This window comes from Polypterus senegalus, chromosome 2 (genome assembly GCF_016835505.1).
Source record: "Polypterus senegalus isolate Bchr_013 chromosome 2, ASM1683550v1, whole genome shotgun sequence".
NCBI classification, from domain to species: Eukaryota; Metazoa; Chordata; class Cladistia; order Polypteriformes; family Polypteridae; genus Polypterus; species Polypterus senegalus.
The window spans coordinates 77,963,270-77,988,535 of record NC_053155.1 but is presented as its reverse complement, the minus strand read 5'-3'; the positions used below and the strand labels follow the sequence as shown (position 1 = coordinate 77,988,535).

The following is a 25,266-nucleotide window of genomic DNA, read 5'->3' as shown; positions in this document are numbered from 1 at the left end:
AAATATTTCAGATTATGTTGAAAATAAAATGTGCACCCATTACACATGCATATGTTTCAGGAAAAATAAATACCTTGCTCAGTCATTGCTTTGTTTCATTTTTTGCAGATAATCTTTTGGCAGGGATTGCACAAAGGGTGAAATTTACATTATTCACAGGCCATTATACTATCAGAAATGGAGATGCACTACAGCTTAGTAATGCTGATTCTTTAATCATTCTCTGTTCTGCCAAGTATGTTGCCACAATTCTTGCCAACACAGGAGGTAAGTGAAAGAGGGGCTTTTCTTACTTAGCATTAAATCTGAATTAAGTAGTTGAAAAACAACCAATTTACTATAGAATGATTAAGTTTAAGGATGCAATTGATGAATAAGAGATGACCTGTGAAAATGAAAGTCAAACTTATTCTGTTACAGATAAGAATTGAGCTTAGCTTCCAACATCTTGTTGTGCTGAAATGTCAGGTTAGGCTGTCCTGGAGAAATCTCCATCTATTTGAGAATTACATGGTCCTTTCAGGTTAGAAGAAAGATATGATCCTTTAAACATATCCTAAGTGTGCCTAGAACATCTCCTACATGCCCATACTATCTATACATCTGTCTCTCCTTCATCATGATCTGTCCTGGTGAGCTGAATGACTTCAGGCCTGTCGCCCTGACGTCACGTGATGAAGACCATGGAACGGCTGCTGCTTCACCACCTAACTTCACAGGTCCGCCACGCCCTCAACCCTCTGCGGCTCGCATGCCAGGAGAAGGTGGGAGCGGAGGATGCCATCATCTATATGCTACACCGATCCCTCTCCCACTTGGACAGAGGCAGTGGTGCAGTAAGAATTATGTTTATGGACTTCTCTAGCGCCTTCAACACCATCCAACCTCTGCTCCTTCGGGACAAGCTGAAAAAGACGGGAGTAGATTTATACCTGGTGGCATGCATCGTGAACTAACTTACAGACAGATCTCAGTATTTTTGTCTTGGGAACTGCAGGTTTGAAATTGTGGTCAGCAGCACAGGAGCGCTGCAGGGGACTGTGCTTTCTCCGGTAGTGTTCAGCCTATATACAGTGGTGTGAAAAACTATTTGCCCCCTTCCTGATTTCTTATTCTTTTGCATGTTTGTCACACAAAATGTTTCTGATCATCAAACACATTTAACCATTAGTCAAATATAATACAAGTAAACACAAAATGCATTTTTTAAATGATGGCTTTTATTATTTAGGGAGAAAAAAAAAATCCAAACCTACATGGCCCTGTGTGAAAAAGTAATTGCCCCCTGAACCTAATAACTGGTTGGGCCACCCTTAGCAGCAATAACTGCAATCAAGCGTTTGCGATAACTTGCAGTGAGTCTTTTACAGCGCTCTGAAGGAATTTTGGCCCACTCATCTTTGCAGAATTGTTGTACAGAAGTGTTGGACTAGACTGCCAATACTGATGCTCTGTGCAAGAGAGGACAGAGCTGACTATACTTCCTTAGAAGGCTGGTGTCCTTCAACATCTGCAATAAGATGCTGCAGATGTTGTATCAAACAGTTGTGGTGAGCACCCTCTTCAAGTGGTGGTGTGCTGAGGAGGCAGCATAAAGAAGAGGGATGCCTCACGCCTGGACCAACTGGTGAGGAAGGCAGGCTCTATTGTAGGCACGGAGCTGGACAGTTTGACATCTGTGGCAGAGCGATGGGCGCTGAGCAGGCTCCTGTCAATCATGGATAATCCGCTGCCTTTACTGAACAGTATCCTCTCCAGACAGAGGAGCAGCTTCAGCGACATACTGCTGTCACTGTCCTGCTCCGCTGACACACTGAGGAGATCATTCCTCCCCCACACTATGCGACTGTTCAGTTACACCCGGGGAGTAAACATTAACATTATACAATGATATTATCTGTTATACCTGCATTTTTTATGTATCTATATCTCTCTATCTCTGATAAGAGGCAGTTCTACCTTGATGTCTTCCCATATTCCTGAGCTTTTGGCTGTGGTCTTAGCAATCTTCTGCATAAACCCTATTTATAATATCATTTTGGACAAAAGTCTTTGAATACTTATCAGACAGCCTTTGTCTCACAGTCACCCATTAACAACTGTGTTTGATGTACTCACAGATGAGTTTAAAGTGTAGAAGGACAAATTCATTGTAATTGCCTCTACTACACTACGAACATGTAGACTTATCTTGCTTAACTGGAACAATTCCAACCCACCATTTATAAGACATTTGGTGTAAGTTCGACATGATTGTATGGAATGTTGTCTTCAAATAAAAAAATAAACAGCTTTTTATCAAAACAAAATGATTTCAATGCATTCATTTGGTTTGTCGTGTGCCTTGTATCAGTTTTAAACCAAGCCATTTAAATCCATGCAATTTACTAATTATAACACAATAAAATGCAAAATCCTTGGAGTGGGGTGTATTCTTTTCCTATCTGTGGTATATAACTAGATTAATTCATAATACGTTTTAGATTAGATAAGCTGTGCTTATGGTTTAGATACCCTTTATGTTTGTCTACTTGTAGATGTTATAATTTGTATTTTAAAATTTCAGTCTAACTTTCCAAACTGTTTGTATCATAAAATATTCTTGCATACTGCATCAGTATAGGTTATAGACTTTACATATTTAAATTTTATTTGTCTTTCAAATTCACTTTCTACTTATTGAGCACACAGTAAATTAAAAGTACTTACATTTTGGATACTAAGCTTTAACTACTGTAAGCTTTACCACAGTACAAGATTTTTTTTCTTCAACATCTGTAATACTTATTATTAATTGTTTTCCTTTCAGAAAAGATTAAGGACAGCACATTGATGGTTCAGTCCTCAGAGAAAGTGACAAGCATAACTTTACCACTAGCTTCGGCTTATCATATTGTTGAGTTTGAGGTGGAGGTGATGTGCCACATTCCTTCCTCTATTCCAAAATCTGAGAATGAGAGACTGACTAATGGGGAGCTATACCGGAAAACGAAAGAGAGACATAACCTGGAGCTATGTATGATGTCTCTTGATCAAAAGGTGAAGTTTAAGCATCAAACCTTCTCAAAATTATACTATGTGGTAATGTGTTTTGAGAATATTTTAGATGATAAAAATACCCAATTCTGTTTTTAACATTTTCTTATCCAGTATTTATTTCATTACATTCAAAGAAAATATTTATGATGAATTTGTAGCAGTCATTAGGAGTGATTTGTATTAAAAACAAAATTCTCAAACCTTAAGGCAGATAAAGTCACTTTTGAAAATTTGAAATTCCAGTACTCTATAGTCATTGGGTGTTCTTATAGGTTACATTATATCACGCATATATCCTGTAGGCAGTAACTGACCATTGCTGCAAACAGGATACATGAACTGTAGTATATCAGAGAATACTTGGCTGTATTCAACACCATGTTCCACATTTAGAAATTTCAGAAAAATTACTTCACATTGTTGATGTGCTACAGGCAAGGTCACAGAGGTTGAGGGCTGATAAACTTCCTAAGAAAATGCTAATGACTTAACACTCTAGCTGCCTGTATGCTTGTCTGCTCAAGTACTAATACTTCCAAGCCTATGGGGCTCTGCACTGTTAGTGTGTGTATCTCAGCTTTTCTTTACTATAAAATACTATTCATTGCCACTCATTTTTTCTAACATGTTAAGATGCTCCCAAAATGTTTATTTTTTTTTACATTTCTCATACTATATATGTAGTTCTTATTGGAAAAAGATTACAAAAACAAGCTGTCTTCTCTTACAGATCCCATGTTACATTTCATTATTGTTAGCCTATAGTGGAAGCTGAAAATTTGTTTTCCTTCCTCATATATATGTGTCATTAGTTATTCTTTCATTCTCTTTATTTCCATATTTTAATAACCTTGCATATTAGATGAACTGTTACATTGATTCAGCTTTACATACAAGTGATTATTTTATGAAAACACATATGTTAATGCACATACCCCTGAATGTTGTTGGTATTCTTTATTTAAATAACAATTATGGGATGCAGTGCATCATAGTAATTCCCTCCTATGGTTTATTAATAAGGACATTTTATCAATATTCAAGAAATAATGTCAGTCACATTTTGCAGGTTCATGAACTATTTCATAATTTGTTATGAAAATTGTTAAGTATTGGTCTACATGTATTTATTCTACTACAAACATACAAATTCATCACAAAAGGGCTCACCCAGGATTAAATCCAGATAATGTACCCATGTATGTGTCTTATACTGTAACTGAGTATTTTTTTCATAACAGGTGTTGCAGATTATCACATTTTTGTCTATAAGGATAGTGATAGGGAATCCTAGATTACAGAACTGAATCACAGTATTTTAATACATTGCTGGCCATTGAAATTGCAGCACTGGCAAAAATGCAGTACTGTATATTGCTCTGAAACTTGCAGGATGGATTGGTCATTGTAGACCCGATGAACAGGACGACAGGCATTTTGTGCTCATGCCAGTAGTGTAGACCCTAGCCCAACAGCTGGGGTCTGTCACACATCAGTGGGTATCCACACATTATTTACAGTTTTATTCTGTGTTAAGTATATATTTTTGTTCTTGTACAAGGTTGAGTTGCAGTTCTTTAGTAATGCCTTTCATAATTTATTAATTGTGTTGGAAATGTTGTCTGTGGCATCTTTCCCAACTCTCCATCAATTTTGTTTAAATTCTGATGCCATCAAGTGGAAGCATTAATAGAAAGATCTTCATTTGGGCAGTTTATTTTTTTTGAACTAGCTATGGCCTATAGATTTTAAACTGATATGACCAAGAGCAATATGTGTTTAAGGCCGGTTTATACTTCATGTGATACAACAAATGCTCCAGCAAACGCTAATGCTACGTAAGTGTTGTAATGTTTATACTTGTGCGCGTACTTTACGTAAAGCTGGAAGATTCCACCAGGTAGCAGTGCGATATCACTGAGAGAAAACAACCAGCTTCCCTGTGTTGTGAATTGCTTGAAACATCCACCTTGCCACAATACAGTAATCCTTCGCTATATCGCACTTCGACTTCCGCGGCTTCACTTTATTGCGGATTTTATATGTAAGTATATCTAAATATATAACACAAATTTTTCGCTGCTTCGTGGGTTTCTGCGGACAATGGGTCTTTTTACTTCTGGTACATGCTTCCTCAGTTGGTTTGCCCAGTTGATTTCATACAAGGGATGCTACTGGCGGATGGCTGAGAAGCTAACCAATCAGAGCACGCAGTTAAGTTCCTGTGTGCTGATTGCCTCAGCGACGGAGCGCTGAATTTCATTCCACTGCATTAACCAGGAAGTCTTGTCTCGCTCATTCAGCATCAACATGTTTCGCTGTGTAGAGTTTTTTTTTTTTGTGCTCTTTTGTGTTTATCTTTGTGCATAGTCAAGCCCTTCGTTATTGCTACAAAATGATCTGCTCCTGCTACTGCTTCAGGGGCCATGCCCAAGCACCAACGGAAGATGCTAACAATTGCCAAAAAGGTAAAAATTTTGGATATGTTGAATGAAGGGAAAAGCTACATCGCTGTAGGATGCCATTACGGCATCAATGAGTCCATGATTCTTTTTATTTAAAAAGAAGGAAAAGAATATAAGATCTACGGCCACAGCATCCTTTAACTGGGGCGCAAAACGAGTTGTAAGTGAACGTAATAAGGCAGTAGTACGGATGGAATCTGCTTTAGGGATTTGGATTGAAGAAGAACAACGGCGGTGCTACACAGTCGCCTGAAGAGGCTCCTTAAGAAGAGCTGTAACGCTCTTCTTTGTTGTACAGTAAAACTAAACTCATCGTTATCGGACAAGTCAGCATGTCATTGTTGGTGAGTAACCATAATTAATTTTCTCTGTACAGTACTTGGTACATGTGCGTACGTTTAGTGTCACTGTACACACATTTACTGTATACAATTTTTCTTGTATGTATTTATTGCTGGTGGCCTGTCTATCGCAATGACTGTAACATATGTGATATCGGAGACGCTTGATATCTTTAATATTTAGGTTTTACTGTATATAAAGAGTGTGTTTACATACATAATTTCAATGAATCTTTCCTAATATCTAAGAGAATACAAAGGATTTATGCTGTATAACTGTGCGGGAAATGTTTATAAGGGCTTAAAATATATAAAAATAACCCTATAAACATATGGTTTTTACTTCGCGGATTTTCACCTTTCGCGCGGGGTTCTGGAGCGCAACCCCCGCGTTCGAGGAAGGATCACTGTATGTCTGAAAAGGATGTTTGATGATTACATCCATCAAGCCAGGGATGCGTCCATTCCAGCAAGCATCAGGCGTGAGACAGAAACAATCCCTGGACGGGGCATCAGCTCATCGCAAGGTAAATACAAGCACACAGAGACAGTAGCATCATTTTAGCATTACCAAATCACCAAACTTTCATGTCCTGGGAAGAAAACGGGAGCACACTGTGGAATACCACCAGGAAAACATGCCAACTCCAGGAAGAAAACACCAGGGACGTTATTCCCCTTGACGCAGCAGCACTACCACTCCGCCACAGTGCTGCAGCCATATGTATAATTAACAACAGTATTCATTATTTAAATAAAGTTACTGATTTATCTGTGCAATGTAATATACATACTTTAATGCATTTTATCATGAAAGTGATATCAAGTATAAATCTAAGAATTCCAGAGAGCTGGAATATCATACATTTAATGTGTTCTGTGTGGCAATTGCTGTGTGCTTGCTGCTGCTGTCAGTTCAGAAGGAAGCTACAGAAGCACATGGTGATTAACAACTGGGTTGGTTTTAAAATGACATTTATGATGGTCTACTTTAAATGATTAAATAAACTATGAGATTAAAGTGGACATTTCGAGATTAAAGCCAAAATTTCCTCTTTAATCACAAAATAGACATTTTTACTGTGTCCTTTTTCTCTGTGGCGCAAATACGCTGCTGTATATCCTGATGCTGTTGTGAAGGTGCAAAAAAAAAAAAAAAGATGGCACAGAAGATGGTATGTGAGACTTTTAAAATGTATTGTGTCATTACGCTGGTGAATATGTTATGCTTGAATATAAAAGTACCACAAATGCATTTGTATGTCGGCATTTTGCTTCACCACCTCGAACCACGAACATCGATCATGTAGGATCCGCAAAGCAGCTTTCTGTCACATGTAAATAGTAAACGGAGACTTTGACGTCACTTTCCAACTTCATCACACTGCTCCCCCCACAAGCATTGCGTTAATTTCTGATCCTGAAGTATAAACCGGCCCTAACTTGGAAAAACAAAACATTCGCTGTAAATGCAGAAAAGAGATATTATGAATGAAATAGTAATCTTTTATCAGCAACAAATAGAGTGCAAAGAGAAAAAATTTTCAATAAGATTAAATGTAGTGAGAAGTCAAGCAAAATTACTTTTTATTGGCTAACTAAAAAGATTACAATATGCAAGTTTTCGAGGCAACTGGTGTCATTTTCTCACTACATTCATAATAGCTAACATGGTACAACACCCTAGTACTACAATAAGATTGAAGATAGAATTCGTGAAAGAAAACAAAGTGGTTCATTTAAGAATGCAAAAAAAAAAAAAAAGATGTATACAGGGAGCATACAGTGCATAAGGGAGCCAAGGAGAGATGCTTGCTATTTTGTTTATGTAACATCAGTACTATATCACATGTGTTATAAATCATTTTAGCTTTTTCCAGTTGTATAACATTAATTAATAATTATGGGTCTTTATTTCTATTAACAGATATCTATTGATTGTCCATGGTCTATTTATTCTACGATCATTGCCTTGACTTTTTATATTCCCTTCAAAGTGAAGCATTCTTTATTGTCTGCTGGAAAAAGGTCAGTGTGATTACAACATTATTTTAAAGATGACACATATGAAAAAGTGTACAATTCAGCACATACAGTAACAAATGCATTGATTAGATTAAAAATTAAGTGTAAGCAAGATGTTGTTTAGTTGACTGTTTTCTGGCAAGCAAAAATGGTAGTTCTTCCTTACTTTAAAAGAACACATGACTGTTTTGAATTTGTTTAAACATAAATTATTGAACTTTTGTATTAATGCAATTAGTAAAATCATTGCCTTTTTATTTTCCATTTTTTGCCCTGTTAAAATCAAATGAGATCTGCAAAGTCTCTTAATAGTGAATAAATCAATATATTGAATAAATAAATATAGGAAAGCAACAAAAACTTTAATATGTGTTCACTCAACAATGTTAATCTAATACTCTTGTAACATGGCAATGAATACAGTGTATTTTTCAAGCTATCCCATTGTACCAGTGTTTTTTTTATTTAAAAATCCTGTTTATCTGACCTTGCTTGTTTCTTCTTCTTTTTTTTTAAACTTGTACCATTAAAATATTACAAGTTAGGCAAAATAATACTGGCTAAGAAAAAAGCTAAAAAGACATAAAATGCTTTTCCATAAAGGCAAATTTTGGTACTGTATGTTTAAAAATGAATTGATAATTACCAATTACAGATTTAAGATAACTGGAAAATCCTCACTAGGAAAATAAGAAGACTATATTGTGCTCAACAGTCTGTATTTATGAAATACCCTTTCTTGTGTTCACATGTAAAATGCCTCAAATCCTTATTATATTTCAAACATTTTGATTTATTGTTTTATAAGTACAAGTAAAACGACTATTCTGATATAGTGTTGTCAGTGGAAACTGGATCTTCTGATGAACTACAAAAGAGGATACATGATTCCATATATATTCAGTATAATAAAACAATAAATAATGCAGTATCTCCGTTTTGACAAAGTGTGACACTAAAATGCTTTACTAGGTTGTTTGTGTGAATTGTACAAAGTTTATTTAAAGTGTCAAATAAAAAGAATACCTACAACAGATAATTTATGATTTGTCTTAACTGTGGACGAGTCAAACAGTACAATTTCAGAAAAATACGTAATAAAAAGAGCAAAAATAGTGTATAAATGGTCTGGTTTCTCATTAAGGAGGAGAAGGATATCATTAACAATTTTTATATAGAGAATAGGTCTACATTTTATTTATTTTAAATAGTCATAACTGCACCTTGCAAATATAAATTTAGACTTTTTTATTAGCAAATTTTCAAATGTTTAAAGATTTTTGATTGAAATATTACAAAAAATATATATGTAGATACAGGAGATTTAAGGATTTGAATTATTAAGTTCATGATAGTTGCTTTCTAAATAGGTTTCACAAAATGATTTCTTTTTTACAGAAAATATATTCAAGTGTGCCTTCAGAATATGTCTGATGTGAGCTTTAATTTGTCAGACCCACAGTTAAAGGAGATCATGAAGTACCCAAATGTGAATCTAATATCTATGAATCAGGAAAATCAGCAGGTAAAAAAACAACCATGCTTTTTTTTTTAATCTTCATTTCTGTTGGTCAAGAATCTAAACTATGATTATAAATATTAGTTGTTATCCTGTAAGAGGATAATAGAGTACACAAAGAATTGATGTACATTTTTCTCCAGAAAGAAATTTAAATATTTAATAGCATGAATGTTATATACCAATTTCAATTTTGAATACAATTATCAAGTTAGTGACAAAAGTACCAACTAGTAAATATATATATATATATATATATATATATATATATATATATATATATATATATATATATATATATATATATATATATATATATATATATATGATTGCCAATGACCGCCTCCTCCCAGAGATGTGAGAAAAGAATTTGATAGAGTTCCATGAAATTGCGTATTTGGCACATTTCCTAAATGTGGTGTCAGACCTAAAACCAACTGGATTCATCAAATTATTCTTAAGCTTTAGTTTATGTAAACTATATGAACTCTGATATATTCTTCAACTTGTCACTTTTAGCAAGGCTGTCAAGCATCTCCTAGACTACTTATATCATTCCACATCAACTAAGCATAATCTCCAGTACTTTGCCATGATTCAGCAAAGTACAGATGTACTTCCATGCTCTGACAAAAAATATTTATTTCAGAGTTTTGTCTCCAAAATTTGCTTGATTTAATCCTTATCTGAATGTCAAGTGGACACTGGTTATCTTTAGGCTCTTTTGATAACTTAAAAGCTGTAAAGATGCCTCAGCTTTTTATAAATTGTGTCTCTTTCTAGCTACATCATTTATATGGATGGTTTTCATATTCCATATTCAGGTTTCACTATTATACTGATGCTTAACTCTACGTTAAAACAATATTTTCAACTGAGGTTTTGCTTTCTGTGTATTCGGGACCAAGTGGAGTTTATTGGAAATACTACTGTTTTCTAAAAGCCACCTTGACTGGAAGAAATTTTCATTGTTTTACTTAATGTTCTCCTGTTATTTGACTTTATTATTGAAACTGCATTTTTTATGTGTTACTGCATTTATTTATGAAATGTGAGTGGAAGTTAATCTATTATTGTATTGGACTAATCCAATTTACATCTATAAACTTGTTTCGGTATGTTTACAAAGTGCTTTACAAAGATTTATAAATACCAATAAACCTTGACAATGCATTACGGTTATACTTAATTTTTGAGCCAGTCTGATAATCAGGTTAAGTCCTGGAGGCCCACTATGGCTACAAGTTTTTATCTCAACTAACGTTCATTTTTAATTAGACTTTGACCTTAATTAATTAAGGTTTTATTTCTCAGTTTCCATGTTTTGAAGTTAATTCAGACATTATAAAACTGGTCTTAATTCATTTTTTATTGGAATGAATAAATATATATATATATATATATATGTTATATGGGAATCATTTTTATCTTGATTTCTAAGATTGTCGAAATGATTTTCACTTTGCTTTTCCAGGTATTTGGGTTACTAAAGCTATAATTAACTAACACACACAGTAGTTGGTCTTGACACTGAAGTACAGTCACTGCACCCTTTTAACATTTGATTTAATTTTCCTCAGAATCTTCTCCCTAGTCATTCAATGTTTTTATTAGGATACAATAAAGATAATAAATTACACATAAAAAATTACCAAAAAGGCTAACCAATTAAAACTATAGCAAGAATGTAAACCTTTCTCATTTTTATTATAAATCTTAACAATACTACATTTTTTATATAGAATAAGAGAAGAAAAATAAAAGGGTCCATCTAATAAACAGATTAGTTAGAAATAACATGACTCACTGATTGTGAATATGGGTGCAACAAAAACATGCAGCCCACTGATATAGAAAATAAAAATCTAATATAAACAGTATTTCCAGCAAATGACTCAATTTGTATGGAGAATGGACCCCCTTTTATCATTTTATTTTATTTTTTTATAAATTATATCTGTTTACAAACAGATTTTAAATTAATGACTGAAATTGTTTGTAATGTTTATTTCGTTTGCCTTTTTTATTTTTATTCATTTCAATTCAAGTTTTATTCTAATTTGACCTTGCTAACTGTATGTGATGTTTTGATATAATTTTTTTTCTACCAAATTGCACATTTTCAAATTTAAATAAATAGCTTGGAATATAATCAATGACAATTTCTATCTATGGTTAAGAAACAAAAAAAAAATCAGTACAGAACCTATTTCCTCCTAGAACTAATCTAGCATATTTTTAGCAGTTTTCTTTCATACATACAATTGGTGGAATGAAACAAAGCATTTTACTATTGAAGTTCAAAACAGTAAGTAAGCAAAAGATCCATAGAGTGGATTTTGGAAATATGGGTCACATTAAAAACACTTTGTTATCTCCTGCATTTCAGAAGGCAACAAAGGAACTATTATTTAGGATTGAACTAGTGATGCATGAACTCCATGGTGCTCGCTTTGCCTCAAGATCAGAGAAATCATGGAAGTGTTTTTGAATACACCGTTGATATGCATTGAAGTCTGTGGGGAAGGACTAACTGAATTAGATTTGACTGGATTATAATGGTGTAATCATATTTAAAGTGCCCCTGAGGGTTAGAGAAATGTCTGCCAACTGTATAGGACCAATTATTGTGGCCAAAAAGGTGACCTGAGCTGTGCAGCAGCAGTGCCAACCACTGCACCTTAGTGCCTCGTCCAAACAAAGTGAAAATGCCAAATCCTAGTCAAAAGTCAGAAAAAATACATAGATCTTTTAAAGGCAGAAAATTCAAAGGGGCGTCTCATGATTGATGCCGCTGGCTTGTTCTGTTTTTTTGAAGTCGTGCTGAATGCTCTCTAAACTCTGTGTTGATGCTTTGCGCTTATTCTTCTATCAAAAAGATAGAGAAGTCTTGTAAATAGTATTAAATCTTATTTTCTTATTATTCATAGAGTTTCTTGCATGTGTTTGTCAGGCTCCTTTTAAGGTTTGTTTTTTTTTTTATCTCCACATGGCTAATTATGTATGCATAGGGCACACGCCTCCTTCTCTTATACTCATGCAACAAGCACAGATAACTTGTTATATATGCTGCATGTGTTTCATAACAATAAATTTTTCAGAACCTGCATTATTTACCGATCAGTTCTACCACTAACTAAGTCCCACAGAATATGTAATGCAAATGATCAGCATTATATACCTCAGGGGCAGTCCCATCTAATGTTGGCTGTTACAGCTGGGGTGCTGGGGAAAATAGTTCTCCTAAACCGGCTGAATCATCATCAGTTCTCTGCAGATAATGCTTTGGTGAATTTGCTGATCAACACTGGTTTCAACTAAACCATTTGTGCCAAAAAAAAGTGATGATTTATAAGGATTGTTGCAGCCAGTGAAAAGTGTGTGTGTTTGTAATGCTTTAAGATTGGTTTGGGTGATGAACAGGTTTCTGTGTGGACCAAGCAAAGCGTAGTTTAAGCCCTTTATTTATATGTATATGCAAAATACACAAGTTGGAGTGACACATGTAAAGGCAAATTTTAAACCATAAAATAAAAGCTAGCCATACTGGTTCTTTTAAGTGGGCTGTTTTGAAATTTTAAAACTTCTGAGTATTGCACTGTGTGCAAGATATCTCAATGAAAATGCAACTTTCTTGACAAATTTCCTTGAAAAGTAAGTGGGTAAGAATTTCAACAAAATCAGTCCACAAGGAACAGAGTTTTTTCATGTGAACAGACAGACATGGTGATTGCTGTACGTGCTTTTTGTATTATATGCAAACTCACCTAAACAACGAAGCTTTGAATGTCAAGCCCAACCCTATAATTATTACAATGAGCCCAAACAATATATACCTCCTTGGGTTTGTAAAGGTGATTTACAAATCAAAATTAATGTTATTACTATTACCCTAATCAAGGTCACTTTGCCATGTGAGGTGCACTGTAGTGTAACTATTGGGAATGCTATCTTAGATAATCTAAATAACTGGGTTAATTTCCCAGTTAATGTTTTCCATGTGGGGTTTGAATGCACTTTGGGTTCTTCATTAGACTCAAATTTATTCATTTTGTTTAAAGAATAGGAGTATTAAAGACACTAAGTTGACTTTGTGTTTAGAATATATATCTGTTTTTCATCTGGCGCCCAAATTAGTTTCAGCTTTTCTGAACTGCTGTAAAGACAGGCTGCTGTTCCCAAGTACCCAAAATATATCAGCTTACCCCTTATAATACACTACAAATATTTTATTGGATTCAAGAAACAACACTAATTTTACTCGCATCCATATATTTATAATAAACTAGTTTTTAAGCTTCAATATTTTAAGTTTGTTTTACAGTATTATTAAAAAAGTCACTTTTTATGTTTCTTTAAACAGTGTATATAAGTACACTGTAAGTATAAGTGTATATAATCTATTATATTGCTGAATCTTTCACTTGAATACTTTGTATGTGATGTATTTTTAAATACTGCACTGCACAATAAACCATGAGTGTATTTATCTCATGTTTAAAGCCAAAAACAAAAAAGAATATAATATGAAACAGCATTTAATAGTCCAAACAGATCCCCAAGTGCCTAACAGGTACTTTACAAAAGAATTCCTTACCAATTTATGCAGGCTAAATGGTGAGGATTAAAATATCGGAGACTGAACCAGCAACCTAGTGGTTTCTAGTCAAGAGGAAACAATTCAGAACCACAAATATAATATTGTAAGTTGGTAAGCTGCATTACTGAAAATGGCAAATTTTGCTGTTATTTTTTTAACATGCAGTTGTGTAGAATATACAAGGGGTGTTCAAATATAAACAGGAATTTGAGTTACACTTCATTTCTTGAATACAATGAAATGACGTACACACTGTTTTTCTATATAGTCTCCTGCCAATGCAATACACTTGTTCCAGTGCTCAGGAAGCTTCTTAATCCCAGAAGAGTAGAAGTCTTTTGACTGCATGTTGACCTATTCTTGTACGGCCTCAATAACCTCCTCATTCAGCTTGAATTTTTTCCCTCCGAAAAATTTAAGTGGACCAAAGAGATGATCGTCCCTCTCTGAATGACTTTCACCAATCATACACACTAGACTGAGAGAAAGAGACACTCATCCCCAAACTGTTTTTTAAATCTCGAATAAATCTGAGATAGAATGACTCCTTCGTTTGTCAAAAATTGAAGAATAATGCACTGCACAACACTGCTTTGTACCTCCTGCTCCAACATGTTGATTACAACTGACAAGAAGGGGGGGAAAGATTGCTAACAACAAGTTCATATATGTGTGTATTTGTCCAATGAGTCACGTCTACCTTGCACTATTTATAAGAACAGAGCATGAAAATTCCTATTTATAATTAAACACCCCTCGTACATGCATTCATACATTCTCAAACCTGCTTAAAACATTTTAGGATTAGAGAGGGCTGGAATTTTCCCTAGAAGCACTGGACTTGAAGCGAAACTAGTCCTGGACAATGCATCAGTCTGCTTCACAGTGCTATTGAATGTATATGCACAGGTGGTCACACTGGAATCAGTTTAGTGTCCCCAGTTAACATAACATTCTTCTCTTTTCTTTTACTTCCCCTAGCAAATTTTCAGTAAACAGAATGTATTCTATCTCTGGGAGCTGAAGTGGAGCAAGGAACTTCCTTCCTGTTTGCAGTGCCAGCTATCAGTCATGTTCTCTCCTTCTTCAGATGAAGATGAGCCAAACTCACTGAAGCCATACACATATGATTTTATAATGGAGAATATATATGTAAGTATCACTCCTGTAATCAGTTTTCTCTGGTAATGATACTTTGTAGATTTTAATGGGTATGAACTCTCCCTTTAACATGACTGGGCATAGTAAGATGTGTGTGTGTGTATGTGTATGTGTGTATATATATATATAGTATGTATACTATATATATATAGTAATCCCTCACTATATCGCGCTTCAACTTTCGCGGCTTCACTCTATCGCGGATTTTATATGAAAGCATAACTAAATATATAACGTGGATTTTTCGCTGCTTCGCGGGTTCTGCGGACAATGTGTCTTTTTACTTCCTGTACATGCTTCCTCAGTTGGTTTGCCCAGTTGATTTCATACAAGGGACGCTATTGGCGGATGACTCAGAAGCTAACCAATCAGAGCACGCAGTTAAGTTCCTGCCTGCTGAATGCAGTGTTAACCAGCTCGCTCATTCAGCATCAACGTGTTTCACTGTGTAAAGAGTTGTGCTCTTTTGTGTTTATCTTTGTGCATAGTCAAGCCCTTCATTATGGCTCCAAAACGATCTGCTACTGCTTCAGGGGCCATGCCCAAGCGCAAACGGAAGATGTTAACGATAGCCGAAAAGGTAAACGTTTTGGATTTGTTGAAGGCTACGATTCTTTTTATTTAAAAAGTAGGAAAGGAATATAAGATTTACGGCCGCAGTGTCCTTTTAACCAGGGTGCAGAACAAGTTGTAAGTGGATGTAATAAGGCAGTAGTCTGGATGGAATCTGCTATAGGGATTTGGATTGAAGACTGCCAGAAGAAGAACAACGGCAGTGCTACACAATTTCCTGAAGTGGCTCCTTTGGAAGAACTGTAACGCTCTCTTTTGTTGTGCAGTAAAATTAAACTCATTGTTATCGGACAAGTCATTGTGTCATTGTTGGTGAGTAACCATAATTAATTTTCTACTTACAGTACTTAGTACATGTACGTACGTTTAGTGTCACTGTACATACATTTACTGTATACTATTTTTCTTGCATTGTACATATTTATTGCCGGTGGCATGTCTATCGTAATGGCTGTAATATATGTGATATCGGAGACACTCAATATCTTTAAAATAATATTTAGGTTTTATTATATACATAATTTCAATGAATCTTACGTAATATCTAAGGGAATACAAAGGGATTATGCTGTATAACTCTGCGGGGAATATTTATAAACAGTGTGGGAGAGTTTATAAGTGCTTAAAATATATAAAAATAACCATACAAACATATGGTTTCTACTTCGCGGATTTTCACCTAGGAGGGATTACTGTATACACACACACACACACACACATACATACATACGGAACACCCCCCAAAATTTGCGGGGGTTATGTTCCTAGAGCACCTGCGAATTGTGAAAATCCGTGACTTTTGGATGTGGTTAAAAATGCCTTTTAATCGCCTATTTTTATCGTTTCAACCCTAAATACAGTATGCCTCCAAAGCACATTAATTTCGTTGCAAACTCAGCTTATTACATTAATACATTACCTAAAAAATGACCTTAATACATTACCTAAAAACAGAATGTGAAGGTAAACATGTATACTGTACAGTACTGTACTATTATGTCTCCCGTGGTGCTAGAATTTAAAATATCGATGTTTCCGCTATCTCTACTGTAATTCATGCAAGCGCGTTTTCTTTGGTATGCGCTGTAGTTTTCTTTGTTATAAGTAAATACATAATAATAATTTCATTTTAATAAAATACAGTAAAATGTACGGGTACTCACCAATGATGAATGATATTGATGATGATAGCTGTGCAGTACGATGCACAGGATTTAAAACTCCTCAGGTGGCACCTCTTCTTCAGGCGCTTCAGGAGGAGTTGTATCTTTGTATGGGTCTTCTTCTGGTGGGTTTTCATGCTGGCTTTTCTTTATAGGTTTCAGGAACATTGTGATAGGAAGTTGCTACATTGTCTCCTCTAGCGAACTGCTGATACAATTTCCGTGCTTTCTCACAGATGATGTTATTGTCCAAGCGAATGTTCTTCCTGCAGTTGGTGATCACATTGCCAAGGCAGTTTCCGTCCTCACGATATTTTTATTCCTTACGGTCGTTACCTTTTTGCACTATCACAGAAACTTACAGATACGGTACTCCAGATTGCTGCTTCGTTCTTCTTTATGTAGCATATGGTGCTTTCATTAATGCTATAGTGGTGCGCTACTGCAGCATAACTTTTTAGTTCCCGGAGCAAATCCAGTAGTTCAACCTTCTCCTGGAGTGTTTTAAACTTCTTCTGCCGCTTAGGCTCAGGGCGATTCAATGACATTGTGTGCGTTTAAGAATAACAAAACAATAACAAAATGGAAAACATGAGAACACTCGGCTGGAGATGTGTCACAAAGCAACAGTCAATCATCAGCAAGAAGAAATGAATAACACTCTCGGATTGGCTACTTTCACCATCCCAAACTGCGGTGGTAAACCCACTCACCTGGAGATGCGTCACATGGCAGCAATCAATCAGCAGCAAGGAGAAATGAATAACACTCTCGGATTGGCTACTTTCACCATCCCAAACCATGTTTCCTTCAGTGGTTGCTTCCTGTTATCTCTACAGCACAGTATTGCCATGAAAAAAGGCATAAAAAATTGTGGAGGATATTTGCGCATTCCACTAAGAATTAATAGTTAGGTTCTAATAAAAAATCCGTGAACAACTGAGTCTGCGAACCCTGAACCGCGACTATGCGGGGGTCTATTGTGTGTGTGTGTGTGTATATATATATATATATATATATATATATATATATATATATATATATATATATATATAATATACAGGTTTAAAATTAAACATTTGTCTTAAGAGCGTCAATCTTGAGGAGTTTTTGTGTGCACACACACACACATCTTGAGACATACAAGTATTGTAGCATTGCACAGAAGCAATTTGTAGTGAAAAACTAATTTGACTCCAAAACAGGAAATATTTCTAGTTTTTTCCTAAAACACTAAAAAATGTAAGCCTGCAATGTTGTGATGTGTGTATGGTGCTTCAAGGACACTTTAATGCTAAAGTGGCATTCACTTTTTCATGCACATAGATTAGAGAGACTGTAGCAACTATTGTACACAGAGTAGCTCTTTATTGATTGTATGTATGCAACAGATTACATCAGATGTCAGTAATTTGTGCTGTGTTGCTTTCACAATGGTAGAGCTGTAGAGATCTCTCTATATAAGAAGACATGTACCTAATCACATGGAGAGGAATGTATAAGGACTTATACACACATTCAGGGGTGGATGTGGATATCATATATATCTATATATATAATCTACCTAACATAAGTCAAACAGTCCTCTTTGTATTTAGGGTTTTCATGGAAGGACCTGATGATGATGGTCACGTAGACTTCTGGCTTTCAGTCTATCAATGTTGGTGCATCATGATGCTTTGAGTAGGTGGTGGTGGCGCAGGCCGCCACCACAAAGAAACCGGAAAAAGAAACAGAAGAGAGAGTTGGGGTCAGTACGGATTTTAGAGCCACTATGAATAGTTATTATGATGAATTGAACATACAGAGTATCAGGATTAAGTTAAAGTGAAGTTAGGAGAAAGCCATGTTAAAGTAGTGCTACTGATGAAGTTCAGAAGGGTTGGTTTCAGCCCAGTAGTGAAAGTTTTGATTATTTACGCATGTGACGATGGCATAGTTTGTAGAATGTTTGCGTACGACTCTCTACGGCTCTCCCAGTCTCTCTCAGTGATTTCTAGCACTACCGTCAATTTGTATGGATGGAAATTAAGGTCCTCATGCAAAATCCTCCTCAAAGACATGTTGGAACTGGCAGAAGCAGGTTTGCACACTGAGCGTCTAGGAGACTGCAAAATTGATGCCCTTACAGCTTGGATGTTTTCAGGCGTTCTTACAATCTGAGGATGGCCTGGAGATTTTCTGTTCAATGTTGTACTTGTCTCTAAATTTAGCTACCCACTGATGAATTGCTTTCCGATTTGGGATGTCACCGTTAGGAGGAATGCTGAAGTGCGTTTGGAAGGCATGTTGCGTAGTGATGATGGATTCATTGTTTTTGAAGAACGCTTCAACAGTGAAAACATGGTGCGCACCGGACCAAGGCATGTTGTTGACTGAAAACTACAAAGGACCCCCACCGCAACCCACTTAGCTGCCTCTGCCTCGCGCAATGACCTTGACTTCATTTTGGTTCACCCTGTATAATAATATGTTTTGTCTTGTCTGTCTTAATTTAGGCGTTTCTTCTTTCTAAGATATAAGCAGTTACCACATTTCTGATCCTAATTTGTCTATAAAGTTTTGGGTTCTCTGTGCTAAAAAAAAAAAGGACATTGTTCAGTTTCTTTGAGACAAGGTCTAAATACCCCAGATCCCTTCTATAAGACAAGCAAGTAAGGTGTACTATATTGAGGGAGCTTTTACCATAGCTTCCTTTTCTTTCTGGCAAGTTTCGAAGTAATATAATTGTATTTACTAATCATGGTGCCAGAGAGTGGTGATGTGTTGCATGTTGATTAGCTGATGCAAACTAGAAATTTGCTGTACTCTGTCCATGAGACAATAATGACCACTAAAAAATATCAAAAATTAAAGTAAAAATAAAATTAAACATTTAGCATTGAGTATATATTTGGAAAAAGATGTACAGATGTAAGGAAATTATCAGTGGTTGTAAGGTTATCTTAAGTGAACATTGGATGGTTCTAAGAGAAACAGGGTCACTTATTGTGTTAATAATAATACATAATAAATAATAAAAATGTAATGTCAGAGCCAGAAAAGGGCAGTTTATACATGTTTTATTCACAAAGGTGAAAAATATTGTGTGCAGTGTTGCCTGTTATTTGGATTGGAAGTAAATCAGTTAAGCCATTATAAGATGTGACAAGACCATGTAAAAGGAAATTGATTAAGGAGGAAGAAACTGAAATTTGTATGCTTAAATGCTTATATTATGTAAGGAAGAAATAATTATCCTGTGAGGGAAGAACTGAATATTTGGGGCTATCCAAACAAGGGTCAAAGAAGCAGTAGCCAGAAAGGCTGGCAAGTTGTATAGACAAAACAGTCTTAATCAACTAGAGTGCCAGGCCATTATAAGACAAACCATATCAAGGTTACCTGACGTGGAAGACATACCTGAAAAAGTTGACTCTAGTATGTTCATGGATGGAGCTCAGTGAGTCTGCATTAACAAAATGCTTACCAGAATATAAATATTTTTTGTTTACAACTGTATTTAACAGTGCAAGAGCAGGAAACATCAGGTAAACCTTAGTTAACCTAACATGAAACAAGTATTTACCTTCACTAGCTAACCCTGCTACATAATAGCTAAAGTTGCTGTATGCTTTACTTAATAATATTTTTTTCTTTACAGACACTATACACTATTAAAGCAGAAATCTATCCATCTCTTGGCTCTGAACATTGTAGGACTGGGTGTCTCTGCTCTCTTGAGGTCTCAATTATGCGAATCGCTGAGCTTTTAGAAACTGATCGCGATGAAGCTCTAACTGAATCAGATGGTTTGTGTACAACAAAACTAATGTATGAAGGTAAACTGATGAAAGGTTCACATTTATTTAATAAAATTATATCTTTAGTGTATATTTAAATGTTCACACATTCTTGGGTTCCACATATGAAACCAAACTGCATTTTATTTTGAGCTTGTAGCTGTTTTTGGTGGATAAGTGATGTTTCTGTTAAAATAATTAACCACTTTCTTTATCATCTCTAGTTACTGTAAATTAAAACCCAGATTCTTGCAATCCAGATGTTCCTGTACATGTTCTTTAATTTTCTTGTAATAATACCAGCTAGTGTATTATTACTAGTAATACTTATTAGGGTTACTATATGATTTTATTTTAATTCCATTGTAATTTTGTCAAGATCTACAATGTGAAGATTACCTTTGTAGTAGAGTATAGATATTCCATCCTGGATCTGAGAAAGATACATTTTTGACATGAATATTTTATGATTTACCACATTAGATCAACATTTAAGATCAGTTTTAAATAAGTAACAAAGTCGTGTATTTTGTAATTTTGGTTGAGGAATATGCTATGGTAATATTCCAATTTATGGATATGTAGAAACAAGAATATTTACATAGAATTAAATAGTCACTAGCCTTAATTCTTTTCACACACACACACAATGCTTTTCTCATTATTTTATGTGAATGCCACTGCTACCCAAGTGAGAAAAGCCATTGTTTTGCCAATTTTGAACAGCAGGTTGGGCTGTGCTGTATTACTTCCTAATTTATGTAGTCACCTATATGCCAAAATGTTATATTTGTATTGTTTTTCTTTTGTGTATGACCTGTTTTTTAATGATTTGTAAAATAGTATTCCTCATTAGTAGAACACCAACCAGTAATGACTACTTTGACACTGTGTGTCACTTAAATTACTACATAACTTAAGACTGGCAGGGAAATCTGACCTGTTAGGTATTTTGTTTGTTGTTTATATTGGTTTACGTAAATGCCATGTACATTTTCAGCAACATAATTCATACAAAAGTAAATAGACTACATTGAAGTCCTAGGTTTTGTAATACCTGATGATATATAAATCTCATTTTTAATTTTAGTGGTTGACAACAGCAGTAATTGGGCAGTTTGTGGGAAGAGTTCAGGTGTGATTTCCATGCCAGTGGCTGCCCGAGCTATTCATAAGGTCCATATGGAGGTGATGCCCCTTTTTGCTGGAAATTTACCTTTCCCCACTGTAAGGATTTTCAAATATTTGCCTCACCATTCAATTCACATGGCTCAGCCAGATACTGGTGAGTATATAGTAAAAATTAACATTATGTAAGTATAGTTGTTAGAAGTAATGTATTAGTATAAAAAACTAATATATTTACATTGTGTAATACTGGCCTTTTTCAGTCATTTTTTATTAACTAAATTTGAATTCAAGTAAAAAATTGAAAACAGAGGAACATGAGATATCTGTTTAGTTCATCACTTCTGTGGAAAATATTGCCAAATACATTTTTTATCTTTGGGTATTAACTTCAGTGACAACAAACTGTTTGTCACATTCTTGTCCATGCATCAGCCAAGGCTACGCTTTTCCAGCCTTTAGTTGTCCAGTTTTGGTGAGCCTGTGCCCACTGCCGCCTCAGCTTTGTGTTCTTGGCTGGAGTGTAACTTGACATGGTTCTCTGCTGTTGTAGACCATCTTGCTCAAGGTTCAATGTGTTATGCATTCTGAGATGCTTTCCTGCTCGCCACAGTTGTACACAGTGGTTATCTGAGATATCTTAGTCTTTCTCAACTAGTCTAGTCATTTTCCTCAGATCCATCTCATCAACAAGACATTTCTGTCTGCAGAACTGCCAGTTGGTGGATATTTTTTGTTTTTCACACCATTCTGAGTAAACTCCAGATACTGTTGTGAAACTCCCAGGAGATCAGCAATTACAGAAATACTCAGCCCAGCCTGTCTGGCACCAACAATCGTGCAATGGTTGAAATCACTGAGATCTTGTTTTTTCAGAATTTTGGTGATTGATGCAAACATTAACTCCAGCGCCTGACCTATATCTGCAATATTTTATATATTGCCAGTTGATCGGCCTTTTAGATAAATGCATGGACAAGCAAGTGTACAGGTGTTCCTAATAATTTGCTCAGTGAGTGTATACATAAATTATTTTGTAGTTCTGTAGTTACAAAGCACCTCAGTTGATATTTGCTAAAGAAAACAGTTAATAGAAAGATGCTGTTACATGTAATATTAGACAGTAATACTAATGAATATGCACTAAAACACAAATTTGAACATTTACTAAAATACAACATTGAAATTAACAGCCAACATGAAATAAGCAGACAAAAGGATAGACCAAAACTTCTTTCCTATATAGTACAAGCATTAGAAACAACAGAATTACTTATATGTAATTTGTGCATCATTCATACCTTACGTTTTAATTGATGTGTTGTATCTCACTATGTTTTTGTGTCAATGTAAATAATTGACTGTACATTTTATTACAGAAATAAACAATCATATTACCTTTGAATTATGTGAAAGTTATGTTTTACTTGACTTTTAATGATGTCATGTCAACTAATGTTACAAGTAATGCACTTTAAGATTTTTTGATGTGATGTTTTTGTGTGTGCATTTTTTCTCCTGCAGACAGTTTGATTGAAAATGATACTCTATCTATTGACAAGTCTCTAGATGAGCAGGCAGACAGCAGTAGTATTCGTAGCAGGACAAGTACCCACTCAGCCAGCAGTGAACACAAAGGACTACCTATGCCCCGTTTGCAACCCTTCAGTATTGGACAAGTCTTCAACAGTAGTGCTGGTATGCAGGTCCTTGTTGTGCCCAGCAAGGATGATCATGTTCTGGAAGTTAATGTGACATGATGACAATTTATTTTTTATAAAAAGCAGAGACACAATGAGTGTAACAAATGGCTGGATGATGATATAGATTTTACAGTCTTCTGATGGAAAAACTGCCTGGTTTCTATACAGGGGCATTAAACAAAAAACAAAAATATGCTCTGAAATTTTACTTGCCATTGTCAGGTTATTTTTGTTAATAGATAGTGTTCTTTTTTTAATCATTCATGGAATCTCTTTTTATTTATATATATATATATATATATATATATATATATATATGTATATATATATATGTATATATATATATATGTATATATATATAAATATAAATATGAAAGGATATGAAAAAACTGACTTCACCAGAGTTATGAACTTTAGCTACAAGCTTTGATTCTGAGATATATTGTATTATTTAATTGGAGATGCAATTTGCCACCTTAGCACTTTTACTGCACTAATGCAGATTCAAACCCTGTTAGCACGGGGCAGTTACATGAAGCAATGTGTGGAATTTATTTTAAAAGAAAATAATCATTATTATTATTTGTTTAAAAAGATTTTAATGAAATTTGGGGTCCTTGCAGCTCACTGGAACTGCTGTGCCATCATTTAATTTCTCCTTATTATCTTTTGTGAAACTACTTAGTGATAGGTACAGTGTATTTTAATGTATATAGTCTGATGCCTATGGTATCCCTGTACTCACACTGTACTTAGTCCATCGACTTCAGGGTCCCCAAAAGTATAGTATGAGTTTGTTAGCCATGTGAATCAAGTTACAAATAGTGTTCCCAAACATAATATTTTTATGTGTTTACCTTTAACCTTACAGATGTGTCTTTAACTTAAATTAAGCTGAAGAGGTACTATTCTGCCTTTTATCCAGTTTAGCTAATGTGACGATGGCTCTTATTTAATGTCTTTGACCGGGCAGTCTGCTGTACCTTCCAGTATCAGTATAAACAGGTCAGAGTCATAATAATCAATGTTCTGTTAATTTTCTTATTTCAGTTAGTTCTGATAATGTGTTATCAAGGCACATTGTGACCAACATACCTTTTTATCCTTCATAGTTAAAGAATGACGCAGTGTACTTTTAACAGAATACAGAACAGACTGCTCAACAGTCTACACACTGGAGTACTCTACTGTACGTTCTGTATGTGTCGGCAGTGCAAAAAAACCCAAAAAACTTTTGGATGCTGCTCAGACCCATTGGTATTGCATATAGCTGCATATAAACAGTGATAACTGAAAGAAAAGAAAAAACAAAAATGTTATAAAATGCTTATTTTTTTATTTTTATTTAGCAGTGTTGTGCATTTGTTATTTTCACTGATATTGTTTATTATAGTGTAAATTATAAATGGAACAGTAATATAAGCACAATACAAAACACTGCAGAATGAGGACTGCAGACTGGCTAATCTGTTCAGAGAGTTTATGAATAGGTTTAAGTTATTGACCTTTTTAGAGTCAAATATACATAGTACATAAATTATTTATTACCACAATATAATTTTCTATTTGTCTCTGATTAATAAAAATAAACAAATAACAGAAGATCAAAATTTGCAGATTTACATCCTTCAGATTAATCTCAAACAATCCTTAATTTAAAAAATAAAATGCAAGTCTGATATTTAATATTTGAAGAGCTAGCTCAAATGTGTTTTCCAAGTGTTACATTGCTGCTAATTCAATTAGTGTAGTAACCTCATAACAATG

General features: G+C 34.8%; 1 protein-coding gene across 2 annotated transcripts in view; it reads left to right on the top strand.

The window, feature by feature from the left end:
* trappc10 (trafficking protein particle complex subunit 10) overlaps positions 1-23,761 on the top strand; it is a 108,853-nt gene extending 85,092 nt beyond the window's left edge. For both annotated transcript variants that reach the window (XM_039744030.1, XM_039744031.1), the window contains 8 exons: positions 109-267; positions 2,810-3,039; positions 7,773-7,873; positions 9,269-9,395; positions 14,971-15,141; positions 20,530-20,707; positions 21,759-21,953; positions 23,321-23,761. In XM_039744030.1, the coding sequence (XP_039599964.1) occupies positions 109-267; positions 2,810-3,039; positions 7,773-7,873; positions 9,269-9,395; positions 14,971-15,141; positions 20,530-20,707; positions 21,759-21,953; positions 23,321-23,556 (1,397 nt within the window). In that variant the 3' untranslated portion in view covers positions 23,557-23,761. The remainder of the gene's footprint in view (positions 1-108; positions 268-2,809; positions 3,040-7,772; positions 7,874-9,268; positions 9,396-14,970; positions 15,142-20,529; positions 20,708-21,758; positions 21,954-23,320) is intronic.
* The last annotated feature ends 1,505 nt before the right edge of the window (positions 23,762-25,266 follow it).